We start from the raw sequence: 26,437 nt of genomic DNA, 5'->3' as shown, positions 1-26,437 counted from the left end.
GCTTCAGGAAAGAGGGAGGAGTGTCTGATGCCAAGCATGCAGTGTGGTCGTGTTGGGTGGCGAGACACCTCTCAGTCATCCATTCTATGCTGCCCTGGACCCTGTCAAACATTGCCCATACTAGCCATGTATGCAAAATATTTTTGTTATTGTTTTACATGCCTGAATTAGCATATCATTGCATTTGCTTTCTTTTTAATGCAGTGTGTAGTCAGGGTTTCCACGTAAGTTAACATCTGTGCTGAAACCCTTGCTGTTTTACAAAACTGTGGCAAAAGCATGCTAATCCTATGTTAACTGTACAGGAAGTTTTGTGCATCATAGTAAATGATGGGAGATAAAGACTTGAGTCATGCGCATTTACGCCATGTAGGTTTTTAAATGTCTCTATCATATCTCCCACCTTTCCTCCAAAATATACAGATTGAAATCCCCGTATGCCTTATGATGAAGACCACGCACCATTTTAGTAGCCTTCCTCTGGACCGACTCCATCCTATTTATATCTTTTTGAAGGTGCCGCCTCCAGAATTGCACATAATATTCTAAATGAGGTCTCACCAAAGTCTTATACAGGAGCATCAATACCTCTTTTTTCCTACTAGCCATAATACCTCTCCCTATGCACCCTAGCATCCTTCTAGCTTTTGCTGTCACATTTCAACCTGTTTGGCCACCTTAAGATTATCGCATACAATCACATCCAAGTCTTGCTCTTCTGTCATGCACATAAGTTCATTCCCTTGGGTTTTTGCAGCCCAAATGCATGATCTTGCATTTCTTAGCATTAAATTTTAGCTGCCAAATTTCAGACCATTGTTCAAGCTTCTCCAGGTCATTCTTCATGTTATTCTCACCATCCTGGGTGTCTACTCTATTGCAGATTTTGGTATCATCCGCAAAGAAGCAAATCTTACCCAACAACCGTGCAGCAATATCATTTATAAAAATGTTAAAAAGAACAGGCCCAAAAACAGAACCGTGAGGCACACCACTCTTTTCCCTATTCCGTGAACTGTAAAGCTATCTAGCTCACCACCAGCCTATCATAGATTTGCACCTCATTATTAGAAGAGATTACTGAACTAATCCATGACCGTATACTAGCATATGGTGCTGATAAAACTTTAGCTTTCTGGAGGCTGGGAAAAAAGATTAAGCTATTTTTGACTGAAATGGTGTCAAGTTTCAGAAACTGTTAACATTTCTTAGTTTCAAAGTCAAAATAATTTTAGCATAAACTTTGGCCTTAAGTCAACATAGGGTTACTTCTAAAGAAGCCATAAAAATACTTCCTTTTGCTTTGTATTCTGAATAGTGCTATCAATGTGACTATCATAAGGGTTATGTTTGTTCTTCCTGCAGTTCAGCATGTCTGCAGTATTTTAATCTCCCTATCTAATCTACAAGATATTGCTCTCAAAATACAAAACACAACAGATCATGACTTATTTCCTTACTCTGGGTAACCTAGCAAGATCTACCCTTTAACACTGTGGTAGAGTTCTTGGACAGTCAGATTCATGTGTGAAACAGAAATACTCATAGTAAGAGGGAAAACATGGTCAATATGGCATAATCCAGATATGTGATTTAATTTTATTGGTTCTAAAGACTGTTTGTACTCTATTTTGCTTGATACCACTGATATAGAGTTAGAAATATAGCTAAAAGTAGCTGTACTGAATTGGTTTCTCAGATTATAAACTTGCCTGGTGGGTATATGATTTATTTTTGTCTTATTTCGATCTCTCTTTTCTTTAGCTGTGTGTTTTATGCCATTTCATTTTTTATCATTTTTGCGATTAATAGATTTGTGTTATTTACTGTATCCCCAAGTGCATGTTTTAATTTATATCAGGTTCTTGATTTGTTCAAAGGTAGTGTGAATTCAATCTGGGTTCTAGTCAATACCTTAATTGACTTAGGTTCATAATGATGGGAGAAATTTGGTAGGAATTGTGGTCAGGAATATTAAACATACCCCCCCAAAAAAAATTTTGAACAACAAAACAAAGGATTTCAGTGATAGTTAAGTAACAGTTGAATTAGCTAAGATCAAGATTGGAAGAGTGCAATGTTCCCTGTAAACTTTGTACATGTGCTTGCAAACACAGACTGTGAACCTTTTACATAAGGCAAAACATAGTATGCATAACAAAATATAATTTAAGGACCCATTTTACTAAGCTGCGGTAGAGGTTTCTATTGCATCCTAGGGTGCTAAATGCTCCATCACTCATAGGAATTCTATGAGCGTCAGAGAAGCGTCAGAGCATTTAGTGCTCCAAGCTGCGGTAGAAACCTCCACCACAGTTAGTAAAAGGGAGAATAAATTAGGTATTGTAAAGCAGCACAGAAAAACTGAACTACTCATACTTGATGTTTTCAAATTATTTAAAATAAGTAATATACAAAAACATCTTAATGTAGAATTGCTTTTGTTATAACAATTACTCTGAAATCCTAATATTAGTTGCATTATACGTTGAGGTTCACTTGACTCATAGTGCAAAAATTTGAACTCATTTTATAAAAGGTTACAGAAAATAAATTTTTTGTGCACATAGCCAGTTAGAACTTAGAGGGAAAAGTGGATACCTTGGAGTAGAATCATACCTAGTGATGCCTAACTCAACTTAGGTTCCAGTAGGTATTGTAATGTTAGGTACCAGTATATTGGCCAGGATTTTCTTAGCCTAATTTACCGCCCCTAATTTACTCCTCCCCTTAACCATGTCTACTTTTCAGGTAGGTGTCTCAATGTAAATGCCTACATGATACCTACCAGTGTAGGCACCTGCCCGAAAATTAAGTTTTTTAATTGATTTTTAATGATGCTGTTCAATTAACAGCGCCGATTGAACCAATTAAAAAATGAAGTGCCTACATTGATAGGCACCTACCTGTAGGCACCATTTTAGATAATCTGGGCCAAAATGTCCAAAGTCATTCTTTATCTTGAATACAAATTTTAGAAATATGTTTGTGTGAACAAGAGTGAGAATTAGTGTGGGCCTGTTCTAATGGAAAAAGCAGCCAGCACAGTAGAAATCCCACATTATATATTTTTTTTTTAACATAGGAATGGGCGGGAGATGGATGTGGCATGAGTAGATGGAGTGGCCAGTTGTGAAGGCTAGAACATGGGTCATCTTTGCATGCTTGCTGTCACAATAACCAATAGCCAGTAGCTGTCACAAGAGTCAGTAGCATGTGGAGGCAATAAGTGCAGCTGCGCTACAGGCAATGCAGCAACATGACTTGATTAGTGTTGATCCTTGCTGGCCCCTCAATCCTTGTGCTCTGATCAGACCCTCCCCAACGCAGTGCCCACCCACAATCTGTAAAGGAGTTACTCCCCCTACCCTCACCCCTCTCAAACAAATCCCAGGCCTGCCATCACTCCCAGGACTTACCCAGAAGTGATCATTGGTAGTTTAGTGTACTGGAATGGAAGTGGTCCTCCTTAGCTCCTGCTTTGTCTGGGCCTGAGCTATTCAACGGTTTCATAGCGAAGAGCATACAACATCTTCAGTGTGTACAAAATGCAGCAATCAGATTTCTATAAAACCATCCCTGCGACCCTGTCTCCCAGGTTCTGTCATTGGCTCACTGGCTGCCCATAGCCAAACGTCGTGTCTTTAAGGGACTGATGCTAACATTCAAATCCTTGCACTACCTGGCTCCAGGCTACATGACGACCAAGCTTCCAACGTGTGTGCCAAACAGGTCCCTCTGCTCCCAGGATGAAATATGCCTCAAAACGCCCCTTGGTTGTCCCCTTCAACTGCAAACCGCCAAACGATATTCCTATTCCCACATCATACCAACCCACTGGAATCAGATTAGATCCCTTGAAGGACTTCTCAACTTTAGGAAAGCAATAAAAACATACCTGCCCACGACCAATAGATTACAAAGAAATATATATTGATCCAAGATCCTCAGTATGTGTCGCATTAGGATAAAAACTTGTATTGCAAAATCTTGCACTTTAACTATGACAAATTTAACCAGTGAACTGTATGTTATGGATATTGGTATTAGATCCCTAGTATGTATCAGGATAAAAGCTTGTGCTGTAACTACGGCAAATTGTAACCTAACTGTATATTATGTATGTTAACCTGTAACCCGCCCTGAACTCTTTGGGGAGGATAGGATAGAAAATGACTTAAATAAATAAAAGGGATGCCATGAGTAGAGAGATTGACCAAAACAAAGTTTTTCATTTTTGGCAGAAACTAAATCTGTAGCTGAAACATAAGTCTGCCCCCCCCCCCTCCAAAGAGCACCTATCTCCTCCTTCCCAAGACCAGATAGAGCCTTCCTTCCTCACCTCATGGCCAAGCAAAATACCCCTCCTGGTCATACCCATGAATTGCCTCCCCCCCCAAGCCCACCTTAAAACCTGATGGTCTAGTGCAGTGTTTCTCAACTTGGTCCTGAAGTACTCCCTTGGCAATCAGGTTTTCAGGATATCCACAATGAATATGCATATAATGGAGGCGGTATATGCAAATCAAATTTATGCATATTCATTGTAGATATATTGAAAACCTGACTGGCAAGGGGATATTCCAGGACCGAGTTAAGAAACATTGGTCTAGTGGCCTAATTGGGGCATGAGCAAATCCTAGTCATTCCTACCTCTACTGCCAAAATGGCTGCTGAGACTTCAGCAACAGTCTTGGGAGACTGCAACTGAAGGTTTTGGAAGCCATTTTGATATTGGAGAAATAAACAGAAACAATTCTTGGTTACTCCTGTAAGTGCTCCCTCAGTAGCAGTTTCGCAAGATTTCTGCTGCAGGTCACAACAGCTATTTTAATGGCAGAGACAGTGGATACAACTGAGGCTCGCTCCTTCCCCAGGTAGGTCACAAGTTCACCAGGACTTGTAAGATAGGCCTGGAGAGGACCTATGAGGTACTAGGAGGGTGGCATTTTTGGTTCGGGGGAGTGAGTCATAAGAACATAAGAATTGCCCATACTGTGATCCATCAAGACCAGTATCCTGTTTCTAACAGTGGCCAACTCATGTCCTAAATCAGAATTTCAGACCAATTTTGATGCTGAAACCCAAATCAAAACTTGGTCATTCTCTAGCCTTAACCCCTAGTTGTAGTCTCATGGTCATTATTAACTGGGTGCAGAATAACAACAAACCCACGCCACACACAACAAGCTTCAAGTCCAGAAAGAAAATCAATCCTACCACATTCTGGGACCCAGTAGACCCAGAAATAGACCTAAACAATCCCAAAGGATTCATAAACACCTGGCGCTCCACAAGTGAAACCGCTTTAAACAAACTAGCACCACTAAAAACAAAAAATAAAATATGCAGACCATCAGACAAATGGTTTGACGCCGAACTCCTACACCTAAAAAGACAATACACCTCGCCACCCTAGGAAACCAAACTCCAACAGCCTCCCAACTAGCGGACCATTTCAAACACAAAATCATCACAATCAGATCCACATTTAACAACTCTCGAAACATCTTTGAAGAGATACTAACAAAACCCACAAAAGACGAAGCCACCTCAGCAGATAGGATCTGGACCGACTTCCCAACGACACAATGGTCAGACCTAGACCGGCTGTATAAAAAATACAGCAAATCTTCATGTGATTTGAACAATTGTCCTCCTTATCTACTAGCTACAGCGCCCACTAAATTCACAGCTGGTCTCACGCTATGGCTGCAAACTACCCTAAGGGAAGGTCAGTTCCCCTCGGAACTTGGCGAAATCATAATTACTCCCATACTAAAAGACCCCAAAGGCCCAATAGACAGCCCAACAAATTATAGACCAATCGCTTCTATACCTCTATACGTCAAACTCATAGAGGGTCTAGTAGCACAATATCTCACCAATTACCTAGAAGACCACCACATCCTACACCCTACTCAATCCGGATTCAGAACCAATCACAGTACTGAAACACTTCTGGTTTCCCTACTAGACATAGCCCGTCAGCACCTCAGCAAAGGAAATAAGTTACTAATCATCCAACTCGATCTTTCAGCAGCATTCGACTTAGTTGACCATTCCATACTACTCCAAATACTAGATGCCATAGGAATATCAGGTAATGTTCTCAACTGGTTCCAAGGATTCCTCAAAACAAGATCATACAGAGTCAAGTCAAATGATCTTCTATCCGACTCATGGTCAAACCCCTGCGGAGTTCCACAAGGATCCCCTCTATCGCCCATACTTTTCAACCTCTTCATAGCATCCCTAGGCACGGCCCTAGACGCCCTAAACATTACATCCTTCAGCTACGCGGATGATATAACCATCCTCCTCCCCTTCGACATCCAAGACCCCACCTCCAACGGACGCCTGAAAACAACATTAGAAACTGTAGAAAAATGGATGACGAACCACAAGTTAAAACTGAATGCGGAGAAAACCAAATTCCTATTACTAGAGAAGGAACAAAAACCATCCCTAACAGAACTAGATGTAAACACAATCAAATATCCAATACAGAATACTCTCAAAATTCTGGGAACACACCTAGACAGAGGCTGCACAATGCAAACACAAATACACAAAACCATAAAAAAAGCATTCTTCACCATGCGAAACCTAAGAAAAATAAGAAAATTCTTTTCCAAAGAACACTTCAAGATCATTGTACAATCCCTCATACTCAGCTCCTTAGATTACTGCAACAGCCTCTACCTACCTTGCCCAAATACTATGATAAAACAACTACAGACCGTTCAGAACACAGCTATCAGACTCATCTACTCGCTCAGCAAATTCGACCACGTCACACCCACCTATGTAGACTCTCACTGGCTTCCGATAAAAGCAAGAACTCAATTCAAACTCTACTGCTTACTTTTCAAAGTAACCCATGGTATGGCCCCCAATTACCTGAACAACCGTCTTTGCCGCTACCGACTACCCAGATCAAGAAGAACTCAGAATCTTTTCACCTTCCCCCCTCATAATGGTACCCGACGTAAGAAACTTTACGACAGCCTTCTAGCAACTCAGGCAGCGAAAATTGACCCCACCATCACCAAACTGATGATCAAAACAACAGACATCAAAGTGTTTCGGAAAGAAATCAAAACATTTCTTTTCAAAAAACACGTCCTTACTTAATATTCCCCTCCCCAATCGCACATGCACTCTCCCCAGCAAATAACACACTAGTCATCCCCTTGAACCTCATTTATGAAAAATATCCAAACTCCTAAATAAGCATCTCCCTTAGGTATCCATTTAACCTTCTCCTAAAAAAGCATCTCCCTTAGGTATCCACTTAACTGATTCCTTCAAAGTTAGGTATCTTTCTTCAGTTGCCTATATTGTTTTCCCCACTGAACCTTGTAACTACTTGAACCCTGTCAAGTTATTCTATCGATAAATCCAGATATCTTATACTTGTATTTCTATACCACAACATGTAATTTACTTAAATCGTTGTAATGTAATTCTCTCGGTAATGTCCTGATCTCTTTTAACTGTAATCCGCTTAGAACCGCAAGGCACAGGCGGAATAGAAATCACAAATGTAATGTAATGTAATTATGGAGAGGAGGGGGGATTGGAACCTCCATCATTTGGAGGTTGGCAACTGGTGGTGCAATTCGGCAGTGATTAGAGTCATCTGACTTATAACACAGTGCCTGTGCATATAGTCCGCCACCAACTAGTACAGTGGTAAGTATGATTCTATAAAAGTTAGGCACACTGTATAGAATCACACTTAGCTCTGCTTAAGCAGGCTTAGGCATTGCTAGGCAACCTAACTTTAATAATAATAATAACTTTATTTTTTCTATACCGCCACAATCTTGCAACTTCTAAGCGGTTTACAGTGAAGAGAGCTGTACAATCAGCGAATTACAGTGATTACAGAGTACAATTACAGATAAATATAATATTAGCATGTTACAGTGAAGAGGGCTGGACATTCAGCGAATTTCAGAACACAAATGGCGAAAAAGTCACTGAAGAGTCAGTGAAAAACAGAATACAATTTGTGAGAATACGCATTATCAACATGTTGGATAGTGTTTTTTTTAAAAAAAGGAGGGGGTATCTGTCTAGGAGGTGCACCCAGTTTATTCCAGTGTTTTCTTCACCTAAATACCTGCGCCTGCCTAATGGCACCTAATCACAAAGAGGCGTCTAACTTGAAAACACCCACAATTCGCCCCTGATTATGCCCACTTTTAGGTAGGCCCTTTGAACTAGGCACCTGCTTTTTATAGGATCATGTTTTTTGAGTTAGGTGCCTAACTTTCAATTAAGTCCAATTAAAGCCAATTAAGAGGACTCAAGTGCCATTTATCAGCGCCAATTAAGCCTATTAATCGATTAAGTTAAGCACCTACATCGGCTAGGCATACCAATGTAGTCACCTAACCGTAGGCGGACTATATAGAATTTGCCATTTGTGTGTGTATGTTTCAAAGAGGAAATGTGTGTGTTTCAAAGAGGGAAAAGTCATGGGTGGTGCTTTATGTGCTTATGTGAAAAGACCAGTTTATATGTGTGTATGAAATTGAGGCTGTATATATTTGAGGTTGCTGTTGGTTTCAATGTATTAGAAAAGGAGTGTACATATGTTAGACATAGTGACACTTTGTACTGTAAGCAGAACTGTACCCACAACTGAGAGGAGATAATTGACAGGGAGCAATTTTGGTACCGCTGTCTCCCTTGCTTCATATGCGGCCGCACTATTTGCACAACCCTTGATTTAGCCCTGGCTTTGAGAAATGGGATATGTGTATACCTTGTATGTCCTTGCTGATTTTCTGTCTTTGTCCTTTTTCAACTTAGGCATGTAACTTTCTATTGTTGGTCAGTTTGTACAATAAGTTTGTATAGGAAAATTAGACACTTATATGGTCTCGGAAGCAAGAAAGAACATTGTTTTGCTACACCTAATGTAGTCTATACACATTCTGATACCATAAATGCATAAATTTTATGACAACAGAAAATTAAGCATGAATGTTAAGGGGAAAAAAAACTTGGATGGAAACCAGGAATATGGTGTCAACATGTTAAAAATCAAAACAAAACAATTCCAGTGCCAATGCTACTTTAAGCAGTTACTTAATATGATCACTTTACCTCTGAATGAAATTACTATGATATCAGGAACCATCTTCAATGAAGTAATTCACACACAAAACAAAACAACCGTTGAAAAAAATAAAATATTACTGATTTAGGGGGGCAATTGTTAATCATGATTATAAACATAGACTCAACAAGCACGGATCCAACTCAAAGTTGCAACAGCAATGCTCTTATAGAGTACAGCAGCACTATCATTGGCCAGGTTAGACCAGAAAAAAATGAGCAAAAAACACAAACCTCAAAAAAAGAAGCAAATTCTCTTGCTCAGAAAAACAACAATCAAACCAATAAGATTGACCTCTCCCAAAAAACAGCAATATATGAAAGCAGTTTTTTCTGTTCTCAAATAGCTGTTAACTGTCACTTTCTGGGCAGGGATCTCTGAGCAAGGTCTATGAAGCAGTGGAGAAAAATTTCCTATACTGCAGCAACACTCCAGAGAAACAAAGACCAAAATCATTCCACCAAAATTCCCATCCAGGCCATCTTCAGCAGTGTACCATCCAATAAACTCAACAAAAGCAGCCTTGTTTCTCAGGATACTAACTCGCTGCGTCAGGAGGACAGGAATCAAACTGGAGAACTGTACCTCTCTTTCATATGAATAAACTATGATATTGGTGGAAATACACAGTATTTTGCAGGTTGATCTGTATGAAAACAAAATATTGTCTAAAATCAGGTGGTAGTCCTGTTGCTCACTCAAAAAATATTATGGCCTTAATGTTTTATAATTGTGGTAAATAAAAAAAGTTGTATGCTATGGGTCTCATTTTCAAAACATAAACACATCCAAAAAAAAACAGCCTAGATCCAAGATGGCTGCAGGCTTGATACACTGAGTAACACGCTTTGGAAGATTGCGGCTTAAATCCAGGAAAAAAACTTTGTGGTAGTAATTTTTCCTTCCTGAAATGCCTAAGCGACGTGGCCGGAGCACCGCTGTTGCCTCGTGGCGCACCGGAGGGGTCCGTGCCAGCAATATTGAGGATCGTCTACGGCGGATGCAAAATGTTTTAGGAATGTCAGAGGTGCCTGTTGGAGGTGCCAAGCATGGGCGGGAACGCAGTAGCTCTCCTTGGGGCAGATACGACCTTAAGCCCCGACTCACGAGCACTGCCCCCGCAGCCTCGGATTACCAGCTCTCCACAGAGTGAGGAAACCCCGGAGGGAGGGTTTTTTCCTCTTCTCGAGGCAAGTGCAGTAACAACGGAGAGCTTAGAAGTGGGGGCATTTCAACAGGGAGCTGTTTCTTCTGCGGGTGTTGGACAAGCCCTTACGGAGGAGCAACAGGAGGAACCATCATATGGTGAGCACTTTTTCACCAAACAGGAACAAACTATTATTTAACAACCCAATGAAGTGACACTAGAGGCACTCTGTGATCTTGTGGCTAACTTTGGTAAAGCCATAAATCCAGAATGTTGAACAAGACTTAATTTCTTCTAAAAAAAATTCAAGAGACATTAATTAAAAATAATATTAATCTTAGGAGGAACATTGAAATTTTAGAGAATAGTGTTCGTAGTAACAACGTAAGATTGATTAATTTCCCTAGGGTCGTTACGATGACTCTTAGGGAAAAGATTAAAAGAGATTTTCAGTAAATCCTGGGAGTTTCAGAGAAACCTCTCCCATTCTCGCAGGTTTACTATTTACCTTCTAGCAGTAAAGTTCAACATCAAAAGACTACTAACCAAGAAGCATTGGATGTCTCAGCATTGCTTGATTATCCCTTGGAGTACTAAATATACTGCACTCTTATCAGGTATTATATAGCTATATGTAGACTACCTAACATACTTGTAGCTACATATGTAGAATCTTTTTGTGTGGACTTTCAGACTACAGTTGGGCACTAAAATAGTCCTACTGCTAAACTCTTCATTAGTCCACTTTTTATTTTGATTCCAGTAGAAAGCATCCTCAAATGTTCCCCTCGACCCTGAAGAAAGTTTCATTGAAGCATGCATGTCAGGAGAGGTGGCTTTGATGATATTTGAAAAGGAGACTAAAAGAATAAAACGATACTCAGAGCTAAGTGATTCAAATTAATTCAAATAAATTTTATATTAATTATTGCACTATTAAGTATGATTGAGAATTGAAGATAAATAAAGCTATATGAAATTGAAGATTTACTCAGAAGATTAAACAAGAATAGAGTGGCATTTTCAATAAAAATAAAAAGTGGACTGATGAAGAGTTTAGCAGTGGGACTATTTTAGTGCCCAACTGTAGTTCGAAAGTCCACACAAAAAGATTCTACATATGTAGTTACAAGTATGTTAGGTAGTCTACATATAGCTATATAATACCCGATAAGAGTGCAGTATATTTAGTATTACAAGTGATAAATTTGATGTTCCAGTACTAATCAAGTGGCATAGCAATACAGCAGTCAGCATTGCTTGAGACTTCAGATAAAGAAATTGCAATTCCAGCAACATTAATAATATCAGTAGCTCTTCAATCTGACAAGGCGTGTATTTTGAGACTATTTTTTTAAGAATAGGCAGAAAGGATTTCTTGGCTATAAAATACAAATGTTCCCTGATTTGTCACGTGAGATGCAGAAGCGTAGGCGTGATTTTCTTCTTCTTAAGCCAGGAGTTTTAGCTTTAGGGGCTACATTTTATTTGTGACACGCCTGTAAGTGTATTGTGTATCACCAAGCAAACAAGTATGTATTCTTTGAACCTTTTCAGTTAACTACCTTTTTGTTACTTTCCCATTTGGAGAAAGAAAAATCATGAGCTCATTGATTGATAGATACATTTTGCTCTCAGCTATAAGCCTTGATTGTTTATTGTATATTTCTTTGTTTTCTCACCAAGTGTTACATCTTGGATCTTATTTGAGGACTTGAGTAAAGTTAAACCTATGTTTTTGTTTTCTTCATTATTATTTTTACTGTTAAAGTGGAAATTTTATTGGCATATGTTCACAGGCTTTATTTATTTCTGTACAAGTTATAATGCTTGATATTTAATTTGAAACTATAAATAAATAATCTTTTTTTTTAAACCCAGCTTAAATCATCACTTGGGACATTTTTCTTGCCAAGATGTCTAAGTGCCAAGTTTGAAAGCCATCTTTCTAGACATCTTGGTAGACTTTTTTCCCACTGAGCGTCCAAAGTTCAAGGGGACATGTTGAATGCATATTATGGGCAGGCTTTGGGTATGCTTAGCACGTGGACTTCTTGCAATGGTGATGAAACTTTTCCCAAGATGTCCAGGATACAATTTAGATGTCCAGAGCTAGACCTGTTTTTGAAGCGTCTAAGTGCTGCAGAGGTACCCAAACTGATGACCACTGGAGAGATTAAGTCAGAAACCTCCCCAACATCCCCACTGGTCACTGACCCCCTCTAACCCCCTAAATATCTGAATAAAACAGTACATACCCGTCTCTAGAACAGCAGCATCTGATATGGGAAAGCCTAGTAGAACAGCAAGCAGGTGTCTAGAGTAACCTAGTGGATGGTGTGGTAAACCATAGAGAGGGGGATCCAGGCCAATATCACACTCTACCTACCACATTTATAATAGAAAGTATGAGGCCACCAACCCCCCCCCCCCCAATCCTATTGTATTGCCATATAGGTGACCCTTGCAGCCATTTGAAAGGAATCTCTAGAATGAGAGGTCATAGGATGAAGTTAAGAGGTGATAGGCTCAGGAGTAATCTAAGATAATACTTTTTTTATAGAAGGGGTGGTAGATGCATGGAACAGTCTCCCGGAAGAGGTGGTGGAGACAGTGACTGTGTCTGCAGGCATAGGATAAGTACATGGGATCTCTCAGAGAGAGGAAGAGATAATGTTTAAGGTGGATGAGCATACTGGATGGGCTATTTGGCCTTTATCTGCCATCATGTTTCTATGTTATGTTTCTGTAAGGTCTATTGGGGTGTAGACAGGTGTGAATAGTGGGTTTGGGGGGAGTTTTGGAGGACTCAACAGACATTATGAGGGATTTGTGGTGAGATGTGTACCTGATACCCTTTATGTGAAGTTCATAGCAGTACCGTCTTAGGTGCACCATTTGTTCTGCTGGCATGTCTGTGTGGCCAGTGTAGTACAAATGGTGGCCCCTCCTATGCCCAAATGGCTTGGGTTTGGACATTTTCAACTTGGATGTTTTTATAGTCAAAAATGTCCCAAAAAGTTAGTTTGACATCCTGTAGACCAGTGGTCTCAAACTCGCGGCCCGGGGGCCACATGCAGCCCGCCAGGTACTATTTTGAGGCCCTCAGTATGTTTATCATAATCACAAAAGCAAAATAAAAGTTTCTTGATCTTATGTCTCTAGCTATAAATTACAATATTATTATTAGGACTTAGCCAAAAGGAAAGATTTATAAACTATAAATCTTGTAACCCATTCTGAGCTACTGGGAGGATGGGATAGAAATTGAATTAAATAAAATAAAGAGTTTTACCTCATGCAAAATTGTCATTTCTTTAATAAGACATTAACTATTTTTTTTCTGAGGCCCTCCAAGTACCTACAAATCCAAAATGTGGCCCTGCAAATGGTTTGAGTTTGAGACCACTGCTGTAGACCAAGACATCTAAATAGGTGATTTACGAAAAAAGATGAATGTCTAGTGGTTTCGGCATCTGAATTTTGGACACACTTCTCAGGATGTCCAAGTCAGACTTAGAAGCACTATCAAAAATGACCCTCAGTTTTCTTGCACCAAAGTATGTGGTCTTTAAACATATACTGTAATGAATTTACCATTAATAATTCATTTGGCTTAAATTGTATGTGAACCACCAGCACAGCATAAGAGTGTGCAATTTCCAAAAAGGTTTTTACATCTGCTAATGAAATCTTTGCTTTATCTGTTTTGTAGGTTTCCATCTAGAAGAAGATGTAGATTGGCAGGGAGTAAAGCTGAATCTGGGTCAAGTTTCTGGGTTGGCTCTAGATCCTAATAATAATTTAGTTATTTTCCACAGAGGAGATCACATATGGGACCAGAAGTAAGTCGAATATTGATGGAACATATACCGAATCTTAGGGGCATGTTTATTAAGGTGCCTTAAGTACAAAACTTAAGGCATGGTAAATTCAGGGGATGTGGCAAACATCCGTCCTACATTTATAATACCTGGGCCAATGTTAAATGTATCAGCAGACAGTGTGGGTGCTGCCACACTACCTGACAATACATGTAATGTAGGTCCCCAGCTGTACATTTTATCATCAAAGCTATGGCTAGGAAATTCCCTTCCTCATTCACTCAGCCCTACTGTGACACTTTACACATGATTTAAGCACCCCTCCCCCCAATAACTCCCTGTTACAAGGTCCCTATTTGCCAGATTCACCCCCCTTGCAGTAGTACTGCAAGGCTACCACTAGAGGTCAGCGCTGTCAGTCTGAATTCAAGCCTCAGATGGATCAGGAGCTAAAGATCATTTTTACCCAGCACACTAGACTACCAGAGATGTATGGCTTCAGTAAATTGGGAGGGGCCTCATCTTAATGGAGGGCCTTATCGGTGTACGTGGACTTGGATCATATATAAATAGTTGGGAGGGGGGAATACAGTGGGGTGGCTGAGTGAATGGAGGGAGTTTCCCTGGAGTTTCCCTGGCTGTAATGTCTTCGTTTTCTTTTTCTTCTTCCTCCTCTTCCTCTTAAGGGTAGTTGCTGTGCTTCCTGATTTGAGGTAGCATTAAGGGCACTTGCGCTGTTGGCATTCCTGACAACTAACATGTACTCCACATCTTCACCAATAAGTCGTCTGGATCCTACCCATACTAAGCAGTTTGCTGGCTGGTTTCAGCATGCGATAGCTGTTAGTATGAGTCTGTGCTAACAGCTACCGTACGGTAATACCCATGCTAACTGCTTAACACAGTTTAGTAAATGGTCCCCATCAGTGACGTACCTAGGGGGGGGCGGGGGGGGGGGGGGCGGTGCGCCCCGGGTGCCAGCCCTAAGGGGGTGCTCCCGGCCTTGCCGTTCAGTCCCCCCCACCCCCGAAGGACCGCTCGCCCCACTGACCTTCCTGCACCACCTGTGAAGAAGCCCGCAGCAGGATCGCGAAGTCAGCGTCAGCGATCCCTGCGCTGCGATCCCGCCCCTCCTCTGACGTCAGAGGAGGGGCGGGACCGTGGCGCAGAAAGCAGCGCAGGGATCGCTGATGCTGACTTCGCGATCCTGCTGCGGCTGCTTCATAGGTGGTGCGGGGAGGCCAGGGGGGCGAGCGGTCCTTCGGGGTGGTTCGGGGCATCAGGCCTTCAGGGTGGGGCGGGCGGGCGGGCAGGCAGGCAGGCTTTCAAGGGGGAGGGGGTGACAAGCAGGCAGGCCTTCAAGGGGGGACAGGCCTTCGGGGGGGGTGTGCAGACCTTCAAGGGGGGCAGGCAGGCCTTCAGGGGGGGTGCAGGCCTTCGGGGGGGGTGTATGCCTTTGGGGGGGTGCAGACCTTCAAGGGGGTGCAGGCCTTCAAGGGGGGGGGACAGGCCTTCAAGGGGGGAAAGGCAGGCAGGCCTTCAAGGGGGGGACAGGCCTACAAGGGGATGGGACAGGCCTTCAAGGGGGGTGCAGGCCTTCAAGGGGGGACAGGCAGACCTTTAAGGGGGGACAGGCCTTTGGGGGGGACCATGATTTAGAAGTACACGGAGGGAAGGGGGTGTTCAAAGAGACGTGCATATGCCAAACTTTGGGGGGGGGGAAGAAATAATGGGTCTGAAAATAGAGGAGAGGGAGAGAGATGATGGACCATGGGATTTAGGGAGGGAAGGAACAGAAAGGGAGAGAAATTGGACACAAGGGATGGTGTGGAGGAGGGATAGAGATACTGTATAGGAGGGTAATTAGGAAAAGAAAGGGAGAGATGGTGGACTCTGGGGTGGTGGGGAAGGAGGGAGAGATGCCGGATGAAAGGGTATTTAAGAAAAGGTGGATCTGTGGAGGGAGATGAAAAAAAGGAAAGATACCAGACTTCCTGGGAAGGGAAGGGAAATGGAAAGGGAGGACAGAGTTGGCAGATGGATGGTTAGCATGCAGAAAGAAGGAGACCCTGGCAAGCAAGTTATCAGAAGAAAACCAGAGCCTTGGACCAAAAAGATTTGAAATATAACCAGACAACAAAAGGTAGAAAAATTAATTTTATTTTCTGTTTTGTGATTATAATATGTCAGATTTGAAATGTGTATCCTGCCAGAGCTGGTGTTGGACTGCAAACGTGAGCTAGGATTTAACAGAGAGAGGAAAAGTCCTTTTTGTTTCTTTATTTTATTTACACCACAGCGCCAGTGTAGTTAGGAGAAGCCAAAGGGGGTGAAAAAGCTATAAAACCCACCAGGAGTTTTGAAAAAAAATCACCCAACTGGGCAGGAAAATCGAATTGAAAAACCAATTCAATAGGGCTGAATCGAATCAAAAATTTTTTTCCTGTATCTGGCAGCATTAGTTTGCGCTACTGTCTTAGACTTTAGGACCTGGGATTGGGGAGAGATGGCATCCTCAGTACTTTATAATGCAAGTGAAACGAGGATTTGGTCAGACTTTTGAAGGGTCTGCAGAAAAAAAATATTGTATAGGCCGGGGACATGAGACAGCAGGAAATGGGAACTTTTCTTCCTTCTATTTTTGTGAATGGAAAGGCTGAGGATGTCAGAGAGTTCAGTTAAAATATGTGCTTTATAAGAAAATATAATAATGTGTTTTATAAAGTTTATAGCATAGCTGGCCTACCCAGTGAGGTGTTCCTAGTGGTGGTGGTGGCAGCGTGTCAATGTGTTGAGAGGAAGAGGTGGTCTGGGAAATTCTGCTGAGCAAACTCCGGGCCCATTTCCACCCCCCAGTTAGTCCACTCCACTCAACTGGTTCACACACTGAGTGGGTCTTTGGGTGTTGTTTTGGGATCTCTTCCAGTGGTTTATCTCCTTCTGGTCCAAGGAAGGAAACTTTGTTATCCTTAGCATTGACCTACAGAATATGTTTGTAACAGCGCTGCTTGTGTGGCATTAGGCTATGTAGTGATCGAAAGAAAAAAACAGACCTTTGCACATTTTTGCACTATATGGTGGGTGTATGAGGAGATTCACATTTCCTGCACAGCTAAGTCCATGTGAAGTTACCTTGTGCTGTATTTGACATCTAGCAAGGTCTCTGTTTGAAAGGAAAGATCTAAACTTAAAAATGAAGTGGCCAGAAGTTATGGTAAAAGCAGATAGTGTAGCTGATTTTAAGAAAGATTTGGACAAATTCCTGGAGGAAAAGTCCATAATCTGTTATTAAGACATGGGAGAAGTGTCTGCTTGCCCTGGATCGGTAGCATGGAATGTTGCTACTCTTTGGGTTTTGACCAGGTATTAGTGTCCTGGATTGGTTACCATGAGAATGGGCTACTGGGCATGATGGACCATTGGTCTGACCCAGTTAGGCTATTCTTATGTTATGTTCTCATCTGTAGGGGCCTTTGTTTTCACTTCTTATTTTAATGTATTTTTTTTCTGGGAACTTATCAGTGTTTTTTATAATGGGAACAAAAATGGAAGAGAATTAATGTGTGTGGAATGGGGGGGGGTTTACTAATTTCTTCAGCTAATAATAATAATAATTCAATCCACTTCAAACAGACATAGGAGAACTCACGCACCATTAACACACCCTCCAACCAAAAACGTCAAAAGAAAAAAACTGTTCGACAACCTCCTAGCCATTCGAGCTGCAACACTCGACCCCCAACTCTACAACCAATTGACATCGACCACAGACTGCAAAACCTTCAAAAAGAAATAAAAACCCTTCTATTCAAAAAACACATAAAACCGAACTAACACAATCAGAACTGTCCCAAGCATCACCTGCAACTACTCCATATGTACTTCTGATGTCATGACAATTCAGACATAATTTATGTTATGTTATGTTTGGAATATAAGAAAATTTTCACTGCCTGTTTCTATTCTGACCATTTATTCCGTTTCATGGTCATTACAAAAAATATTTTTTTACATGGGGGGGGGGGTGTCAAAAAATGATGGGCCCCGGGTGCCACATACCCTAGGTACGCCACTGGTCCCCATAATGTTTTGAAAAGGTTTCAGAATAGTTTGTGAGGTTGTCAGTTTATCCAAAGAATGGAAGAGTAATATGGGATATGGGACATTTCTCTATACTGCCCTGCCAACACTTCTCAGTTATTTTCTGCATCCATATAACTTCTTACTCTCATTTACTGCTGCCATCATTTAGCATGTGACTATATGATGAGGTACTTTGATATGAATTTCAGTCTCCTGGTTCTGAATTTGGAACATCCTAGCCTGCTGATCAGAGCTCAGCTGGTAAACATAAGAGCATAAGAATTACTGTACTGGGTCAGACCAAAGGTCCATGTAGCCCAGTATGCTGTTTCAGTTAGTGGCCAATACAGGTCACAAGCAGGTGGCAGACTCTCAAAGAGCAGCGATATCACTTTGCATGTCCTTATTAAATTTCAGTTGTAGCTATTAGGGGGGAAAAACTCAGTTCCTGTGCTAATCCTTTGAGCTGATACGACCTCAAGCAATTGAGAATTCTGCTGATATTAATGAAGGCAATTTGACCAAAGAAAGAATGGGTATATGTGAAGGTCCCACAGTAAGCTGCAAAAAAATCGCATCAACAAAAATGGGTCTATTCAGCTTCATCAATAGTAATTACAGTAACAAAATTTTTATATCCAAAGGTCCTACTGGTTTTCTGAAAATTATCAGAAATCTATAGTGTGCATATGTGAATCCAGGTCAAGGGACTAATTAAAATATATTCTCTATAGTTTAGACCCTTGTGTATACTTTTCAATCAAGTACTCTTCCAAATGTGTTCATCAAAAAAGCATTATTTATGTTCAAAATAAAAATGTTGTTGTTTATAATCAAAAACAAAAATCCATATAAAAAGTTTTACATTTTCTGTCTCCATTAATCCAGTCCTTGTATACCAAACAGAAAAAAACCTGTACCTACCTGTAGACAGCAGTTTACAGTTCAGTAACTTCTTCCAAAAGCCCTCTGCATCCACTTTGTCTCGTACTTTGTTGCAGCTTCATGCGGAATACTCTTTTCATCTTTAATGGCTCAGCTGGCAGCATTCTGCAGCCATATTTCAACTTTGACTTTCCCATCTATGACATAAACATGTCACCAAACATCAGGGTCATGACATTCAAAATATCAGTATTCCAGTATTACATAATCAGATAGTGCCAGTATGTTTAACATTGTTGTCTGCCAGTCTAAATCTTTATTTAAAAATCCATATAGAGCTACTGAATTCATACCATAAATCTGAATCTGTTCATGCTATAATAAAACTACATTAATGTCACCAGCACAAATATGTGGGACAACCACTTGCAACACACTAAAATATAAGTATTGAAAAAAGTGTCCCTATTGTAGAAGATGATTCACTAGGAGTGGCCTAGTGGTAGAGCTTCTGCCTTAATAGCCTGATGTTGTGAGATCGAATCCCAGGGCTGCTCCTTGTGAACCTGGATAAGTCACTGAATCCTCCTTTGCCCCAAGTACAAAATAAGTAACCTGTACAAAATAAGTAGCCTGTATACTGTATATTTAAATCGCTTTGAATGTGTAACCACAAAAAAGCAGTATACAAGTCCCATTCCCTTCCCCTTTAACCAGGGGTAGGGAACTCCGGTCCTCGAGAGCAGTATTCCGGTCAGATTTTCAGGATTTACCCAATGAATATGCATTGAAAGCAGTGCATGCAAATAGATCTCATGCATATTCATTGGGGAAATCCTGAAAACCCGACTGGAATACGGCTCTCAAGGACTGGAGTTCCCTACCCCTGCCTTTAACGGTGCATTCAAATACTGACCTCTTTTTTAGTGTTTAGGAAGTGATTGTCCCAGATATTCATGGTGGAAACATTAATGTAGGTTTGTAATATCAAGGACAATGTTGGATTTAGTAGCCTCATATGATTTAAACAAAGAGATTGGTGAACATCAATGTTAAACACACTGGTATTATTTGAATATATACTGTTTGAGTATACTGTATATATTTTAGATGACATAACTATAACCATGTTTGGTGATATCTTTTGTCATAAACAGGCAGGTCTCATACTGAATGTATGCTGATGATCTGCAGTTTTTTTCCAATGCAGGAGTGGGACATGGAACCCAGTTTGCAACTGAGAATATTTTTGGATAAGATCATTGAGTGGATATTTTGACATATAGCAAGTTGGTGTTGAATTTGTCAAAGACCGGAGTTGTATATGTGGGTAGATATTTGGGCCCTGCTTTACCTACTGAGATTAGATATCAGAATGTGGAGATTGTTGTGAAACATCACATTAGGAGTGCAAGTGTATTTTTGGACTCTGACTTTTTTCAGCTTTGACTTTAAGTAAGTTAAAACCAATACTGCTTGTGTCTGATTTTAGAAAGGTGGTGCAGAGCCTGGTTCTAACTAAAATTGATTACTGCAATTCACTTTATTTGTGAATGGTATCAACTCTGTTTTGGGCTCTGCAGATTATACAGAAAGCAGTGTGAGGTTAATTATTGGTGTGCCTAAATTTGCTCATATTACTCCTGTTTTAAAGTCTCTTCAGTTGTATATAGGGTACAATTTAGGATGAGTAACTTTGATATCTTTGTCACTTAATACTATCATTGGTTCATTTTGGTTGCTCTTTACCATATACAGTAGTAAGCATACATCTCAAAAGCAATTCATTAGAGAATAATGAAAACAATAGATTATCAGCATAACTACAAAAGATTTTTTAAAAAGAGGGAAGGAGAGAGTCATGGACTAGAAACCTCAACTGAGAGTTCTAGTGTGCAATATGCTTAATACAGACACTTGGAATACAACTGAACCTGTATAAACAAATGCCTTGTGTATTGTACTCGTGGAGTTTTATTTTACATTCACTATCTACAGTTATCTTTTCACTGGCCTGGGCTGCTCCTAATAACTAGGTAGACCTGACTCCAAAGTGGAGAAGCCATATATCCCACAAACCTCCCTTGGCTATTCCACAGAGCCACAAGGAGCAGCTCTGTGGATACCCTGAGCACTTGAGCATACCTGATACAGAGCAAACTTCTCCATGTCTTGGGTAAAGTGATTTGAGTTGAGTATAGCACCCCCAATTGTTTTGAAAAGTTAGCTGCCAGGTTTGCAGCTGAACGTAGATATTCTCTAATGTTAAACACTGCAATGCTGTCTTATATACATGGAAAGTGATTATTTTAAGAATATTCTCAAATGCTGCTTTCAGAATTCTGATGTATGTGCTATGAGCTTGTTTTCTGAATCATAGCTAAAACATGTTCTTTGATCTCTCTATTCTCCAAAGAATCTATGTTTTTATTGATTTTTATTGATTAATCATTGGGTGGGTAAAAATGGTTGTTCATGTATATTTGTACAATGAATGTGCTTTTATTGACTTATATGGATACATATTTGTGGTTTGCACTTTTGACATTTAGATCTGTCTCTTCTCAAATTTCCTTTCCTTTTTTAAAACAGTTCATTTGACAGAAACTTTGTGTACCAACAGCGAGGAATTGGACCTATTGAACAAAGCACTATTCTTGTGGTAGATCCGAGTAGTTCTACAATACTCAAGTCTACTGGCAGAGATCTGTAAGATTTATGTGATCTTGTTACCAATATGCAAGTATGTGTGCTAGATGCCATTTAATCAGTACTAAAAGTTACTTTAGAGTGCAGTCAGATCAGCAGCAGTACATATGTAGGGATTTCTTAGTGTTGAGCTTTTAATACCAATATATGAAAAGCATAAGCAATGCCTCCACTGGGTCAGACCTGAGGTCCATCGTGCCCAGCAGTCCGCATAATTTAAAACCCATATATTTTGACATTGTTTGCCTTAATTCTTATTTAATAATGCCAATATCTCCATTCCAATGTTTGTCATCTAAAGCGGTTCAGAATTCACACTGAGCTTTATATTCAGAAGGTTTGTCCAGCTAATTTTGGAAGTTATCAAGAGAACAGTTGCTGTTTCAAGTTTTCCCCTCTGTAGACCAGAGGAGTAGCTAGGACTGAATGGACCCTGGGTGGAAAAACTGGGATGAGCCCCCCTATAAACCATGTCTCCTGAATAGGGGGGGAGGATAAAGACACTTTCAGAGCTCTAGTTAATAAACCCTGAAAAAAACAATCCTGCCACAGTAATAGAAATTGAAGTGCAATTTCTAGAACATTATACGTATATTACAATTTAAAAATTCAGAAACAAAAAATATTTATTTCTGTATTTGTTGTCTGAGCATTGGTTTGGTCTCAGTGTCTCCTGCTTTTCTCTGTGTTTTTGATAACTCTTGCTAGGGTCTCCTGTCCTTTTGACATTTCATTTCTCGCTTATGTCCATCTATCTCTCCTTTCTGTCCCCATCAATTCTGTCCAACATCTTCCCTCTGTGTCCCTATCCTTTCTCCATTTTCACTATCTCATCTGTGTACCTGCCTTACTTTGTCCAGAATTTCCCTATGTGTCTCTGTCCCTCCCCTTTTTCTATGCCCTGCATCTTTTCTCTATCTCCCTGCCCCTCCCCATATCCACTTTGTCTTTTTTTTTTCTCTTCCCTTCTTCCTATAACTCCCAGCCCTGTCTTCTCCCCCTCCATGGTCCAGCATCTCTTCTTTTACTCCCTCCTCCTTCTCTCTTCCTACTTGGTCCAGGGTCTTAATCTATTTTTGTGCCTCCTTCCTTGGTCCAGGATGTCACTCTCTCTCTCTCTCTCCCCTTTTTTGGATCAGGATATCTCTGTCTTTCGCTCTCTCTCTCCCCCCCCCTTCTTTGCTCCAGGGTAAGTATGTATGTGTGTGTCTCTCCTCCCTCTGTCGCCCACCAGGCCTCAGGTCAGGACAGCAGAGGGTGCTGGTGGGGACCAAACTGGTGCGTTTCCCTGGAACTGGGGTAACCTTTAGGAGTAAGCACTGGCCCGGGAGCTTGCCCAGGACCAGCCGGAGTACTGGCTGTAGTAGCCAAAAATCACCACCATACGAAACAGTCAGTGTAAAGGAAAAATAGTTTTTATCCAACCTTTTTACTGGGCTTAAGTCAGAATGGCCAGGCTGGCAATTATAAAACACAAAGATAATCCAAATAGTTTTCATGAAAATAAAAAAACAAACTTTTCAAACAGGTGTGGAGAGGCATAATAAAAAAAAGTCTAAGTCCCCTTTTGGCCTAAGGCCCTTAAACGTTGAAAGTAGAAGCAGTGAAAATGTCCATTATAAATAAAAAAAACATCCAAAAGGAGGTTTTTTTTTTATAATGGCCTGCCTTTACGTTCAGCTGTTTAAACGCCCAGGCCACCACTACTCTGACTTTCCCATCTATGACATAAACATGTCACCAAACATCAGGGTCATGACATTCAAAATATAAGTATTCCAGTATTACATAATCAGATAGTGCCAGTATGTTTAACTTTGTTGTCCGCCAGTCTAAATCTTTATTTAAAAATCCAGGACTTTCTCGAGACCTGCCTGGTTCGAGGTATGGTTCTCCACATCAATCGAAGCATTCATTGAGGCATAGATCCTCTTCTTGAGACTCCATCGAGGCAGCTACTAAACGATTGTTTGAACACGAAAAATCGTTTGCTTCCATCACTCGTCCTAAGCCTTCTACTTCTAAAGGCTTCATATATCTTCCATCTTATCAGAGGCGTTTTCCACAGAGAGCAGCTCCTTTTACAAGAGCACCTCCTAAGAAACAACCACAAACAGTAGCAGAGGCAGCAGAAACCTCAGACTCCTGCTGTGCCTAAGAACTCTCAGCCTTTTTGACCATCTAATACAGAGCATAACCTCCATTGTTCTGCTTTTCCCATTGGAGGTCATCTCCATCATTTTTACCACCGCTGGGAGATCATTACATCAGATCTCTGGGTGCTGTCCATCATTAGGGAAGGATATTCTCTTCATTTCATCCAGGTTCCTCTAAATCTGCCTCCAAAAGAGTAACCTTCCATTCCATCCCAGACCGCCCTTCTTCTTCAGGAAGCTCAAGCTCTGCTTCGTCTCCGTGCCATCAAGGAGGTTCCGCTGGAACAGCAGAGCAGGGGGTTTTACTCCCATTACGTCCTAGTTCCAAAGAAGACGGGAGATCTGCAACCTATTTTGGACCTTAGAACCCTCAACAAATTTCTGGTCAGAGAGAAATTTCGGATGCTGTCTCTGACATCTCTATACCCCCTTCTAGATCAGAACGATTGGTTATGTTCTCTAGATCTCAAAGAGGCTTACATTTATATTCCCATTCACCCAGCCTCTCAACAATTCCTCAGATTTCGGGTGGGAATCTGCATTTTCAGTACAGAGTGCTACCTTTTGGTCTGGCTTCATCTCCAAGAGTGTTCACCAAGTGTCTAGTGGTAGTGGCAGCAGCTCTGCGGAACCATTTGCTCCATGGTTCCTACAAAGCTTGGGATTTGAAATCAACTTTCCCAAATGCCAGCTACAACCCTCTCAAACTTTGCAGTTCATTGGAGCTGTTCTAGACACTGTCCGGCTCAGAGCATTCCTTCCTCAACAATGTCAGTATGCTCTCATTCATCTCTGCCACAAAGTGTCTTCCTTGACTACAATTTCATCAAGACACATGATGGTTCTCCTGGGTCATATGGCTTCTACAGTTCACGTGACTCCTTTTGCCAGACTTCACCTCAGAATTCCTCAGTAGGCCCTGGCATTTCAGTGGGCGCAGGCTTGCGACCCATTCTCTCATCACATCAGAGTGACTTCTTCATTGAGACAGTCTCTCCACTGGTGGATGCTCTCTTCCAATTTCTCCAGAGGTTTACTGTTTCAAATACCTCCTCATCAGAAGGTCCTCATGACAGATTCTTCGACCTATGCTTGGGGGGGCTCATCTCGATGGTCTCCGTACTCAAGGACATTGGTCCAGCATGGATCGTCAGTGTCGCATCAATATGTTGGAACTTAGAGCGATTTTCAATGCTCTCAAAGCTTTTCAACATCTTCTTCAAGACCAGGTAGTCCTCATACGGAAGGCAACCAAGTCGCCATGTACTATGTCAACATGAAGGGAGGAACAGGATCTCTCCCTCTTTGCAAGGAAGCTCTACAGGGGTAGAATTGGGCAATCCTTCACAGCACCTTACTCAAAGCTGTCTACATTTAAGGAGAGAAAAACTGTTTGGTGGACAGATTGAGTCATCTTCTACAACCTCACAAATGGGCACTCAATTCCTCGCCTCTTCATTACATTTTTTCTCAGTGGGGGACTCTTCAGATAGATCTCTTCGTGTCTCCCCACAACAACAAGCTGCCTCAATTCTGCTCCAGGATATACTCTCCTCACCGACTGGAGGCAGATGCTTTTCTACTGGAATGGACGAATCAGTTTCTCTATGCGTTCCCTCCATTCCCTCTCATTCTCAAAACACTTCTCAACCTCAAATAGGAACATGCCACCATGATTCTGATAGCTCCTCGGTGGCCCAGGCAACCTTGGTACTCCCTTCTACTTCAACTCAGCAGCAGGGAGCCATTGCTTCTACCAGTTTTTCCCTCTCTGCTTACACAGAGTCAGGGGTCTCTACTTCATCCCAACCTGCAGTTTCTACACCTGACAGCTTGGTACCTCTCAACTTAACTACCGCTCTACAGTTTTCTCAATCTGTACAGGACGTTTTAGAGACTTCTAGGAAGCCTACCACTAGACAGTGCAAGATCAGAAATGGACTAGAATTTCTGCTTGGTGCACCATTCATCACAAGGAGCCTCAGTCTACCTCATTGTCTTCAGTATTGGATTACCTGTTCCATTTGTCTCAATCAGGCCTCAAATCCACATCCATTCGAGTTCATCTCAATGCAATTCTGCTTGCCTATCAAAGGGAAACCCCTCTCTGTTCATCCTGTGGTTTCCAGATTTATGAACATAAGAACATAAGAAATGCCTCTGCTGGGTCAGACCAGATGTCCATCGCGCCCAGCAGTCTGCTCACACGGTGGACCATCAGGTCTAGGACCTGTACAGTAATTCTCTACCTATACCCTTCAATCCCCTTTTTCTTAAGGAAATAATCTAATCCCGTCTTGAAACCCAATAGCATACTTTGTCCTATCACACCCTCTGGAAGCGCATTCCAGGTGTCCACCACCCTTTGGGTGAAGAAGAACTTCCTAACATTGGTTCTGAATCTGTCCCCTCTTAATTTTTCCGAATGCCCTCTCGTTCTTGTAGTTTTCAAGAGTTTGAAGAATCTGTCCCTATTCACTTTCTCCAGGCCCTTCAT

At 41.2% G+C, this 26,437-nt stretch overlaps 1 protein-coding gene across 5 annotated transcripts in view; it reads left to right on the top strand.

The window, feature by feature from the left end:
- PAM (peptidylglycine alpha-amidating monooxygenase) overlaps positions 1-26,437 on the top strand; it is a 616,313-nt gene that overhangs the window by 464,276 nt on the left and 125,600 nt on the right. For all 5 annotated transcript variants that reach the window (XM_033929183.1, XM_033929181.1, XM_033929180.1 and 2 more), the window contains 2 exons: positions 13,999-14,128; positions 21,668-21,784. In XM_033929183.1, the coding sequence (XP_033785074.1) occupies positions 13,999-14,128; positions 21,668-21,784 (247 nt within the window). The remainder of the gene's footprint in view (positions 1-13,998; positions 14,129-21,667; positions 21,785-26,437) is intronic.

The sequence above is a fragment of the Geotrypetes seraphini genome, chromosome 1 (genome assembly GCF_902459505.1).
Source record: "Geotrypetes seraphini chromosome 1, aGeoSer1.1, whole genome shotgun sequence".
Lineage (NCBI taxonomy): Eukaryota > Metazoa > Chordata > Amphibia > Gymnophiona > Dermophiidae > Geotrypetes > Geotrypetes seraphini.
The sequence above is the reverse complement of the archived record's forward strand: the minus strand, read 5'-3'. Positions and strand labels throughout refer to the sequence as shown.